General features: G+C 39.9%; 1 protein-coding gene across 2 annotated transcripts in view; it reads right to left on the bottom strand.

Moving 5' to 3' along the window:
• Positions 1 to 13,060, bottom strand: part of AQR (aquarius intron-binding spliceosomal factor) — a 112,909-nt gene that overhangs the window by 61,722 nt on the left and 38,127 nt on the right. For both annotated transcript variants that reach the window (XM_074955777.1, XM_074955776.1), the window contains exons 16-19: positions 8,676 to 8,817; positions 7,624 to 7,802; positions 3,065 to 3,232; positions 2,573 to 2,742 (exon numbers count right to left, since the gene is read on the bottom strand). In XM_074955777.1, coding sequence (XP_074811878.1) covers positions 2,573 to 2,742; positions 3,065 to 3,232; positions 7,624 to 7,802; positions 8,676 to 8,817 — 659 coding nt within the window. The remainder of the gene's footprint in view (positions 1 to 2,572; positions 2,743 to 3,064; positions 3,233 to 7,623; positions 7,803 to 8,675; positions 8,818 to 13,060) is intronic.

Raw genomic sequence — 13,060 nt, 5'->3', positions numbered from 1 at the left:
TACCATATCTATTCAATGGCAATTTCCTTTCGGTTTATATTTGCACCACGCACTCCGGCAGTGGAATACAAATAAACACCATAATTTAATGTTGTTTTGTTTTTTTTGTTTGTTTTCAAATCTGAAGGTGTTTGAATATCCAATTGATAACAGGAAGCTATCTTCACTATTAACTGGTGCAGCAGCAGCTGAGATGTTGAGCAATATGTCAACTCCTACAAAATGCACTCTCACGAGAATTCTTTCCTCAATTTGGACATTTAAAACGACAAAAACTATGGTAAGTAGAAAAGAGCTGAACTAAGATGTGTTTCTCTTCAGCACTTTGTGCTCATGGCACAATGGCTAGAAATTAAGATTTAAAATAGTTTCCTTTCTCTTACATTATCCTAACGAATAATTCTCTGAACAATGACAATCTGTACAAGAGATAAGTCAAGGGCTATATCACAGGTTTGTGCTGGGCACGGCTCAGCTATGCTTTTGCTGCCGCTATCCACGGTAGTGCAGCTACACTGCTGTTTATACCCGTGCTAGCAGGGGTATCTGTACGCAAGCAGGGGAATCACCTCCCTAGTTCGGAGAGTAGATTAGCCAAAGATGGCTAACCTGAGCATTTTTAGCCACAAGATCTCTTCCCAACAGTAGCCTAAGACACACATCCTTATTTGGCAACAGAGTGGCAGGAAAAGGTCCTCAAGCTTTTGGAAGAAGTCAATACTAAAAATATCTGAACTTTGAATAAAACACGGATAAAGTGGAAGAAACAACAAGTGGGGATAATAAGCAGCGATACATGATAAGAAATCTAAACAGATAAGTGATGTGACATTACCTCAAGGCCAAAGCAAAACAACAAATGACAGAGATAAGACTGCAAAGAGCAAAAGGGAACACTGCACATATGCACTGGAGACATAATGAAGGATAAAGAAGCTCTTACAGTATAGCAAGCTTGAAAATCAATACTGTGCTTTAAACTTTAAGAATACTTGGCTTGTCCAAAACTAAGCAGGCCCTGAGCTTAATGCTTTTCTCGACATATGATTCTCACTTAAGCACGGCCATATTGGGTCAGACCAAAGGTCCATATAGCTCAGTATCTTGTCTTCCAACAGTGGCCAATGCCAGATGCCCCAGAGGGAATGAACAGAACAGGTAATCATCAAGTGATCCATCCCTGTCGCCCATTCCCAGCTTCTGGCAAACAGAGGCTAGGGACACCATCCCTGCCCATCCTGGCTAATAGCCAGGACCTGATGGACCTATCCTCTATGAACTTATCTAGTTCTTTTTTGAACCCTGTTATAGCCTTAGCCCTCACAACATCCTCCGGCAAGGAGTTCCACAGGTTGACTGCATTGTGTGAAAGGAGTGCCATGGATTGACTGTGCGTTGAAGATAACTATATCAGAGTGTTATAAAGTATATGGAGTGATAGACAATGGAAATTAAGATACAGAGTGTATACAAAGCAGAAGGGAATGATCTCACAAAATGTGTAGTGGTTTCTCATTTGAGCCCTGCGCGGATACACAATTATACCCGTGCATATAAAGCGGCGAAAGCAGCAGCATGTTGGGAAGCCGCTCGCAGAAGCCAGTGCCCAGCCCACTCCTTCCACGCAGTCGTGTGCGTCTCCTGTCCGGGAGCATGTGAGGTGCTTGCACACACTAGCGTGACCAGGGACAGCTGCCGATGAGCCTGGTGCCCACCCCAGTGGGGAGGGCAGGGGGTGGCACAGCTGGTCTCATTCACTAGTTGTCACTAGAGCCCTGCAGTTCCATGGATATCTGCTTTACATCCCAAATGTGTATCCACTTAGGAATCTTTTTCTCAGTACTGTTTTCTAGTTGTACCATTTTTTGTGACCTTTATATTTGTAGTCTGAAACTTATAAACAGACTTTCAGTAAATATTACCCTCTCAATTGTGTATAGGTTCATTTCAGAGGTTGGCTGAAGTTTCCTAGCATTTATAATTTTTAAGATGCATCTTTAAAAATTTTCTTTGTACTTAACATACTGTCCACACCCAAATGAACATGCACTCAGTGCACCTGCACAGAGACCCCCACCTCAGGGGGTCCCCAACCATTAGGGGATTGGGAGAGCAACAAAAACACCTACACACACAAAAACCCAAGGACGGGAAGGAGGCAGGGCCAGAGAGGTGAGCCAGGCCAGCCTCGCAGGACAGAAGCTGCTCTGGGGTGAGTGTTGGGTGGGTCTGCCCTCAACCACCCCACCCTCGGGCCTCCCATCCCCCGAGGGCAGGATCCAACCCCACTTGGGAGCCTCCCACTCTGGGGGGCTGAACCTTATTTCCCCCCGCAACTTCAGGGCATCCCACACCCCAGGGAGCAGTCCCAATTGCCATTGTGTACCAGGACCCAAAACTCTTTAATCCAGCACCAACATTGCCATTAAACAGTTTAGGGAAATAAATTCTAGCCAGCGTTTTTCCACAAAACAATCTCAGTCAATGACATATAGTACGTACATTTCAACAATTCTTCCAACTCAGCACATTCGGAAACTATTATCCTAAGAACAGCTATAATGTAGCTTACCTTGAAATTGTTTTCTTTTGGCTTTCTCCTCATGATTATATTGAATGTCTCATAGACATCTTCTGCTCCATTTTGGATTGTGTTTGTCATGTCCTGTTGATACTGGTTAGGATCCAGAAATACTCTAAAGGTTCTTGAGTCTCCTTTAAGTCTTGGTTTGGGTTCTGGTCCTGTTCATATTTGAAACACAAATCAAAACTAGATTAAAGCAAGAAAAACAGTGTTGAAAGCAGATTAAGAACTACTTTTTAGGAGAAAAATAATCACTTTTGAAACAGAATTAAGATAAATTCACTTTGAAGCTCATATTTACAAGTATGATTTATTGGCATGCTTTCATACCATTTCTAATATTTTCAGAAATAGGCCTATTTTGTTCTAAAAAACAGACCAAATGGAGCTATGCCAATTCATACCAGCTAATAGAATGGTTCGTTATTTTTTCCAAAGGATTATATAGGTGTATATATAGTTTAAAAAGCATCATCATACCTTCTTCAATGACACGTCCTTTATCATCCAACATGCCCTGGATTTCACATCCCCTGACGTACACCAGGCCAGTTTGCTCAACAAAAAGCCTCCTTCGATCAAACTTTGTGCCATAAGGTTGTGTTGGACGCACCGTAACTAAAAAACAAACATCGTGCTTGCGCAGACCTGATTGAACATGGGAAAAAGTTGAGTTATTTGGTTTATTCACCAACAACTGCCGTGTTTGTTCCTTAACAAGCAATTGGAAAGGTATACAACGGGCAAGCTTCTTTTTAACCTTTTGGCTAAGATGAAGTGTCATATCCTTTTGGTGGTCAATATAATTTGTACTGGGGGACTATGTCCTGCTTTTAGAGGATATAGAATCAACAGTCCTTTTTAATCTGTTTTTGATCCTACAATTAGGCTAGAATACTTCCAAATTTAGGGATAATTATGTAAGACACTTTAAATAAAATTCTATAGAAAGGTAAGGAAAATTTGGTGCTCTACAGAGGGGTTTCAGTAAGTTCCCTAGCTAAGTCTCTTCCAACTGTACATTTCTATAATTTTCCTCCTTCAAAACTCTCCTTTGTCATGATGCCTATAAAAAAACAAACACTTGTCAACTGCTGATATGCCAAGGCCACTGCCTATAATGCTGACTAGTATTGTTTCCTTGTACTCCCCCACCTCTCTATAGCCATTTGGCATCTCGTCTTATACTTCGATTGTAAGCTGTTTGGGGCAGACAGTCTTTATTCTGTGTTTGTTCAACGCCTGGCATAGTGGGGTCTTGGTCCATGACTAAAGTTCCTCTGTGCTACAGTAATGCAAATAATAAATACTCTAAAACCAATCCAGACTGGACCAAACAGTCAGGTAATCAGAGAACAATTTTTTTAAAAAAATCTAATTGGAAAAAAAAAAATACAAGTAATGACTTCTGGAAAGATTCTGCTTAACAAACAAGATGGAAGTGGAAAAAAACAAGCAGCAAAGACAGGACAGGGGAGCTTTAGACAATACAGTTAGAATGAATTATTTTGCAAAGAAAGTGTAAAAAAAGACCGATCTATGGAGACATCAGGGAAGAGAGAGACCAGGACTGCAGAATGTTTTTTAAATAAATAGTGTGGATTCAGGGTACTTGTCTGAGTTCCTAGCACAAACCTCTCAGACATCCAGCATACATCAGACATCCTGCTTTTCAGACAATACTCTAGTCCATCTTCTGCCTTGCTGCCATTGATAGTCAATAACAGGTCATTGATCAGAAATATCAAACTGTATAACCATTGTAGTTGGCTTACTGTACTGTACATAAGATACCTATCCTTTCCATGTGACAATAATAAACCAAACACGGAAATATCTATTAATACTACTGAGAAGCTACTATGTTACAAAGCCGTATCTGAACTGGGACTTAAACTCATATCACAATCCAAAAGTTGTATCTATTGCCATAAACTCAATCCATTTTACTGCATGTTTTGCATTTAGCATTTGTGCTATGTGACAGCCTACACAGCCAACACACTATCCAACTCTAGCATAATTTAACAGATCTCGCTCTAACTGAATTTAAGGACTATCAGTCAATGTCACTGCAGAATATGAATAATCACTTCTATGCAGCTTGCCAACAAGGTCAACTCAAGTGCAATTCCCTAAGCACAAAGTGTTGCCTACTGATACTACACTAGGAAACATGGGCTATACATTGCCAGCTGGCAATTCCTGACAGCATTAAAAAGCACAACAGGAAAAACACTGGCTTTAATCAAGTCAAAGCCCATCACCTTTCCCTTGTAATATAAAACGGATCAGATTTTCTCCACAACTTTAACAAAGAAGACTACCAGCATGCAGGCCACACCATCTCTCCACGCTACTTGTCTGTTCCGTTCTTGTTAGCAAGCAGGGTATTACTTTTACAAGAGGAATGGAGTCAAGGTGTAACAGAAGGTATACAACTGAAATATTCAGCATGTTGGGCTTGCTGTCAGCATGCTTATCCAGTTGAGTAGTTTTCACTCAAATAATCCCACAATTTTAATTTTGGAGGGCTCTCGGGATAGGTCTACAGTACCCGCCAGATAGCCGGGTAGCAATCGATATATCGGAAGTTGATTTATCTTGTCTAGTCTAGACTCGATAAATTGATCCCTGAGCGCTCTCCTGTCAACTCCGGAACTCCAGCGCCGCAAGAGGTGCAAGCAAGTCCACGGCAGAGTGGCAGCAGTCGACTCACCAGCGTGAACACGCTGCGGTAAGTCTATCTAGGTACGTCAACTTCAGCTACGCTATTCTCGTAGCTGAAGTTGCGTACCTTACATCGACTCCCCCCGCTAGTGTAGACCAGACCTTTATTTCTCAAAGTTTTAGAGGATTTTAAAGTGACCTATGGAGTTTTCCATCTTGATATCCCATTAAAGTAAATCATACAATATAAAAATATTATGGCAAGCTTTTTTTAAAAAATAAATACTGAAGGCAGATCTTACGTAAAATCATTACCCCATACATTGCAGACACTTTCCCTTTTCATGTTAATTATTCCAACAACAGTATAGACAGAGACCATTTTTATTTTGGAGACATATTTCCTTTTCAGAGTCAATGCCAATAAACGTCTCTAAATCAGTACATACAGAGATGTAAACAAAAATAAGATTTTCAACTACTACTTCTGCAAAAGTGACACCCAAGCCTTGTCTAGATATAGCATATGTCTTGAGGAGGAGTGCTTCAGCCAGCATAATAACTCCACCTCCCCAAACGACATTAGCTAAATGACAGAAGCATTTGTCTATCAAGCTTCTACAGTGTCTACAGAGGGTTTTTTTCCAGCATAAAATGGCTAGAATGGTGTAGCTTTTTCACATCCCTGACCAACATAGTTATGCCAACAAAACTTAGCAGTATAGGCCTGCGCCAAGTTTCCTTGGTTTGTGTAGTTCTCAGCTGTCTAACGAACAGACGACAGAACAGGGCACTGTTGCCATCACGACAAACTTTATTTTCAGAGTTTTATGCAACTACCACTCTGCTAAAAAAAGGTGGAAAGTATGTTCTGACAATGGCTTAAATTGTGGTTGTTACTTTGGCGAGCACCACATGTACACATCAGAAAGGGGACAGCTTTTGAACAGGATGAAAAACACTATGCAGGTTCTTTAAAAAAGAACCCGTTAGGGTGAAAGATTACTGTAGAATCCTGTAGTGGTAGGTGAAAAGCTGAAAATGTAGTGGGGCTTTATCTTGCAGAGCTGAGGGAGAGAACTGATTATTTAAAGCAAAGTGAGCCAGAATAAAGAGAATGGAAGACTGTTAGGAACAGCTCCTTTCTGCCTTGCCTAGATGGAGAATGGCTGTCGTTTCACAGAAGACAGTTTGAGTCTGCTACTGACAGAACTAACAGAGCTAGTTCTTTTAGCTCAGGCAGTAGAGGATCAGGTTTTTAGGTCCAAAGGTCCCACGTTCAATTAAAACTGCTGACAACCCATCCTAGCGTGTCATTTTACATAAGTTTTCCTGCTTTATTTTATGGACTGCTATGGAACAATCACAATGCCAATTGCCAAATACTAGGTAAAAACCTCTTAGGGCTGTGGAAAGTTCAAACAACAGAATGCAGTGCTGATGTTAGTATTCTACAAAGAATGTGCTATTTCCATTAATGGCGTGAATCACAATATAGAGGAATGGGTTCTGGGAGGGGATTACAGAAAATCATATTTGCTTAGAGATTTGTTTAAACACCCATTATGTGATTAGCCTCCAACCACCCCTTTCGTTGTATGTATTAAGAGTAAAGCATTCAGTGGCTGTTCCCTATCTTCTACGTTGGAGTTGATGGCTTTAGAGAACTGTATGAGAATTTTAACAGCAGTTAAGCGGTAAGATTTGAATTCTTGGCATATTCTTTTCCAGCTCAGGGAATGTTCTCCTAGGCTATAGGGGCTATAAAGTCTCAGTCTCTCTCTCTCCTTTATTTGCACCCAAAAGTAAGTTACAGCATTTGAGATACAGCAGATTTATAGTCAATTAAAATGTGGCATATTCAATTTGGTGTACATAAATTTCCACTGTAGATAAAAGGATATAAAGCGCTCTACAGACAAACACAACCTATCTATAACTAATATTCTAGAAATCAGCAGAAGTAGTATTTTAGATTTCTTTCAAAAAAGTACAAAGCAAAGTGAGGCGATCGGGGGGGAAAGAAGGCGGGGAGGAGGAGATCACCCACCAGGGTGATTTTTGAACTCTTATTTTTTCCTATATCAATTTATTTTTCAAAGCACCATAAAAATATGGAGCATTCATAGTTTATATTTGGGGTTTTTTATATTTTAATTAGATTTTCACAAAATAAAGGTTTAAATCTGTTAAAACTGAACTCCGTATACCAACCTTAATAGTGTAGCTACTTTTGTGCCATAATATTGAGTAGGATCAGGGTACTTTAACACTATAATATTATGAGAGCTCTACACTTATCCCAAATTCTGATAGTACTGTATCTACAACAGGCATGCAATGTTCATTACTGACATAAAAATGAGCACCTTGCCATTCATTTTTGATGTGATCTCTGACGTTCAAATGAATTGTAACATCTGCTCGTACTCGCATTGGCCAGTTTTCACCAATGTTGGGCTTTGCTACCTCTACCACAGTGAAAGACACAATGGGTTGTGCCATTCGAGCCCATCCACCAAACACAATTCCTCCATATTCGGATTTCCTAAAAAAAAATAAAAAATCAATAGTGTGTTAGAACCATCAACCATTGCTGCATTCAGATTTTCTTTAAACTGCTGAAGAATTTAAAAACCACATCATCAGCTCCAATATTTAAGGGACACGAGGAAGAATTTAAAAAGCATGAAATTTCAGCATATCTTGTATCAAAGAATCAACATATAATGTAAACTAACATTTTTATTTCATATTCTCACCTCCTGTGTGAAGGTAAAATTTGTGATGACATTTCAAAAACAAAGTCATTCAAGGAAAGAGAGAAGATGAGACCACCACAGAAAGATTTAATGGGTATGAAAGGGAGAGTACACCCTATGCACTACAGAAAATGGTGACATATAGGTGGGATTTTCAAAAGCACTCAGCACCGGTGTAACTCTGCTCCTAGTGATAACATTGTGACTTCACTGGGAGCACAGTTAGGCCAATACTGAATACTTGTGAAAATCCCACCAGTACTCCACATCCATAACACTGATACAAATGATCAACAATTAAGAACAATTGTTAATACAGTGAAGTTTGTGGTTAACACTTAACACAAATAAGGTCTTAATGTTACTAAAGAAATACTAGTCAGCACATAGTGTTCACAAGCGTTCTTCGTGGGCAACCATACCCAGAATATATTTTAATAATATTATTAGAAGATTAATCTTGCATGAAGCAGTATTTTAGAAGAGATTATGGAACACCACATTTATACCTTTATAACAACTGGAAACAGTTGGTTACTACTTAGATGACTATATCCACTTTGTATTATAGACATCACTAATTATTAATTCCCCAAAAAGCTTTAGCTACTTCCTACATTGTGGTGTTTGGTTTGTTTTAGTTAATACAGAAATATTACCAAGGTTTCATCCTACTGACACTATCCTCAATGTCCTGTCTGATCTCATATGTAGACTCTAAGCGGAAGAGATTAAAGTTCCGTAGAAGGTAGTCATGAAGAGTCAAAAACTGTAAATTCAGTTTAGGAAGAGCGAGGCAGCCTAAGAAAAAAAAAAACATTAAATCCATCTTCTGTCTATTAATGTAACAAATTCATTGGTTTTACGTATTCATAAACACTATATACAATTCCATCATCATGCTTTAGTCATGATATGAGAAGATTTAAATACTTTCTTCTAAAGCCACATACTACACCAAAAAAGGGGGGGGGGGAAGGAGGGGGTGGCACAAAGGCCATTCCCCCCCCCCTTTTTAAATCACCTTCAAGCGATCTAACTGTACTATTTTATTCTTGTTGACCATTTCTCTGTATGCAACTGTCGTACTTAAAAGACACGTGTTTTTGCACTACCATAGCAAATTATTTGCAGTCATTGGTAAAAAAAAAAAAAATTAAAAAAAAATCTGACTTCACCAGAAGTGACCACAGTTAGGACAACCATACTAGACAATTCCCACAAAAAGTTTCTGATGTAGAAGAATTGGTCCAGTGACACATGCTGTGGACAAGTCAGGTGGTTTCTTCGCCAGAAACCAAAAAGAGAAATGAGGCAGGTGGATTCTGTTTATTTTTACATTAGAACTTCAGCGTTTCTAGGCTGGAAGACTGATGACTAGAGAACTAGAGCCAAGAGAGTGAAGGCTGAGCAACTGAAAAAGGGAGGAAGTTTTTTCATTACTATTAAGTTGATCTCTTTATTTTCAGTGAAGAAATAACATTTAACAAAGAGCTGCTTTGTCCAAAGATTCTTCACCATGATTCCTTCACTTTATTAGGGCTCACAATAACCTTTACCAACACCTACCAGAAACCCTCTCATAAAACAAGACAAAGCCAAACTTGACATTAACAATACACCTGAAGGAAAAAAAGGAAAAAATCCCCGCTTTCTGTGCTTCTATAGACATTATGAAGCAGCAGAAAAAAATTATCTGAAGGTCACCTTTAATTTTCCTATCAATAATATAGTAAAAACATTTGAGGATAGGGTTCTCTCTATTTTGGATATATCATGGTAATAGTGATATGGGGCAGAGTAAAGGCGCTTTGGCGACTAAGATTTGTGCTAGTGTTCAGTGTTTTCCCCCTCCTGAAGTAACTGATACATTTTTGTTGTTAGAGCTACGCAGAGGGAATAGAAGGGGCAGGAGGAGAGAATTTATCTATGAGAGAAGTACCTATTCTACTTAATGGGCCCCCTTCATTGTCCATACTGTACTCACCCATTCAGTACTATCCCTCTCACTTGTCAACTAAAAACCACACACCTCCCACCCAGCACACAATTCCCTACCTTATCTTCCCAGCATTGTAACCACCCATACTTAGCTCCTTCTGGCTCCAGAGATTATATTTTATGCAGAAAATGCTTTTAAACAGCTAAATAATGACAGCAACAACCTCCCCAACTATCATTGGCACCAGGTTTGGAGATTAAATAAATTTTGGAGTTTCTATCTGAGCCAAGCTCATGGAGTTACCATGGGACCAAAAAACCAACAACAAACCACAATAGGAAAATGTTCCAGAAATGAGTTCACTGCATACTTCGAGCCATCTTCTCCCTCAAATACCCTGCCCAATTAGCCCCAAATCATCTCCACGTTGGCATAAAATCATTCCTATGAAATTTCAAGTGGATGGATCAGTTTTAATTAACTCAAGCTAATGGAGGGAGACCTAAGTGTGTTAAAAATTGGGCACAGAAAGCCCAAAATAAATAGCAATGTTGTTGTAGCCATGTCAGTCCCACGATAATAGGCTACTTAACCTTAAATGGTCCCTCAGAATATGTGCTTACTACTTATACTAATCTATCTGTTTGACCTTGTATTTAGCTGTAACACTCCGAGTACTTTTCTCAGAACTCAAGAAGAGTTCTGCGTAGTTTGAAAGCTTGTCTCTCTCACCAATGAAAACGTTTGGCCCAATAAAAGTTACTACCTCACTCACCTTGTCTCTCCAAAATAAATAGCTGCATTTTTAGCCTACACTATGGAAATACTAGTGTTGCTCCGCAACTCAAGTTCTTACACATTGCTCATTTAGAAGGCCTTCTGTTTTTGGTTTTTAATTTTAGTTTCCCAGGAATTTAACATGTTTTATTTAAAAATGGGAGAAAATTGGTAAACAAAACAAACCGCTGGGGGGAAGGGGGGGAGGGAGAGAGGTATGGGGGAGGAGAGGAGGCATGCACCAAAGGGCAGGTGAGGAAGCCTTCCCCTCCATATAATGGCCAGGTGGTCTCAACTGCCAGGACCCAGTTCCCTGCTCTTCTAACTCCCCTCCTGCGCACAGGAAGCAAACAGAGTCATACCGAAGGGTCAGGATGAGGAGAGGAGTGGAAGGCTGCAGCCCATGAATACCACCACCTCCACCTGACAGAGCCCCATCTGCTTCCCCCACAAAAAATTCCCAGGTCCCAAAAAAGCCAAACTTCCCGGGGGGGGGGGGGGGGGGGAGGATAAAAAATATTGGTAAATATTCATAACAAAGGGCTTTATACATTTAATACTTTCACTTGACTACTGTCCCAGTTTTACACCTTTGTTTATGAACTGTGAAAGCGTGAAAACTCTTGTAACATGCAATATTATCCTTGAAATCTTTCTGGCACACAGTACATGTTGGCTTCCACAAGCACAGAGACACACTGCCAATAAAGAAAGGTGATAGAACAAAATTATTTCTATTCCGTGAAGCTATATGAAGATAAAATGTCTGGAGGAATGGGCCAAAGAGTCTGTGCCCAGTACAGCATACCCCTCTCCAGAGCCTGGAGTGAAACCCAAGACTTCTGAGTCTCACCAGTCCTCTGCTGTTTGCAAACATCTGTGAAACCCACTGATAAAAGTATCCAAACACCCTCTAGTGTCAGTCCACATAGCAAATGACAATCTTCTACTGCGAACAGTTACTCCCTTAATTCAAGCGGCAGAGGTCTGTGCAGTGGATCTGGAGGTTCCAGCCCTGCTGATGGCCTATGTGGGTATCAATACGGCAGCACACAATGGGGTGACTGACAGACAGTATCCTATAATACCCTGAAACACCCTATGGAATTAAGATTAGCTTCATTTAATTAAGTTAAACCTTACTGAATTAGGGTTAATACCTATCGTGGCATTGCATGTACCTTCTCTAGTAGAAAGCGGGGGGAATGCTAATATACTTCCTCCGTTATCAACCCTTTGGAGCACCCCCAGAGAGATACTCATATACTAGTTCAAACTGGATTCTCCAGGGACCAACCAAGAAAAAGGGGTTTTGGATAAACATGCTGGCGTAAAACTGGCTCATGGCCTTCTTCCTGATCCACCACATAGACAGGAACCCTGGTCCGCGGACCCTCTCAAGCACTCAGAAGTTAAGAAATGCCAGAATTAAGAGTGAACAGGCAACCCTAGTTCTGGCATTTCCTACTTTTGAGAGCTCGCCTTTGCAACCTTAATAATGTTCTTTTAATGAAGTTTTGTGTGCGCAATTAGAGACAAATTGTATAAAGGGCTGACAGCAATTCAGCATAGCATCTTTATAACACAGTATACAATATTCATATTTTGCAAAGTGAAAGCATAAAACAAGCAACACAGAAATGAGTAATTACACAGGACTACAGAAAGTTTTTCCAGCCATCGGTTAAAATTAGTGTTTCAGTTTACCAGTGTGAAAATAAGTCTGTCCATTTTTGTTGCATATATCATTAAGAATCCCATATACCAATAGGTATAAGAGCATTTGAAATGGAAGTTTCACTAAAAAGGGCATCATTGAAATAAGGATTTCTACAGACTCTCCACTATGAGAAGCAGCACTGATGGACTTAACTAATCTACATTCTGCTGGCAATGAAAAATGTTACTGTAGCTATTCTATTCCATGTCACCCCTTGGCTTCAAGAATACAGATAATTTTTCAGGCTTAATTTTCACAAGGCATTCTCCATTTCTGTGTGCAACAACTCATGTACACACTGCTCCTCTGCCCATAGTAACAGGTTTTGCACATGACAATTCTATCTGTTGTGATGGAATCTACCACAGCTAACAGTTCACAAAAATGCAAATGCAGGTGTGCACAAACACAAATATGTATTAAATAACTGAAGTGATTCTCTGAAACATGTCAGACTGTTTCAAAGAATGGCCTTCCACTGAAGTCTGTATAAGACTGTGTTGTTGGAGAAAGCTGTACAACTGCATGGCCTTGTACCCAGTTAAGAATGTCGTCTGTTCTGGAATGTAGCCAGCTTGTTTGCCTGATTAAGAAGAAAACTTGAT

Source organism: Natator depressus, chromosome 6 (assembly GCF_965152275.1).
Source record: "Natator depressus isolate rNatDep1 chromosome 6, rNatDep2.hap1, whole genome shotgun sequence".
Classification (NCBI taxonomy): Eukaryota; Metazoa; Chordata; order Testudines; family Cheloniidae; genus Natator; species Natator depressus.
This window is presented reverse-complemented; position numbering and strand designations above follow the sequence as displayed.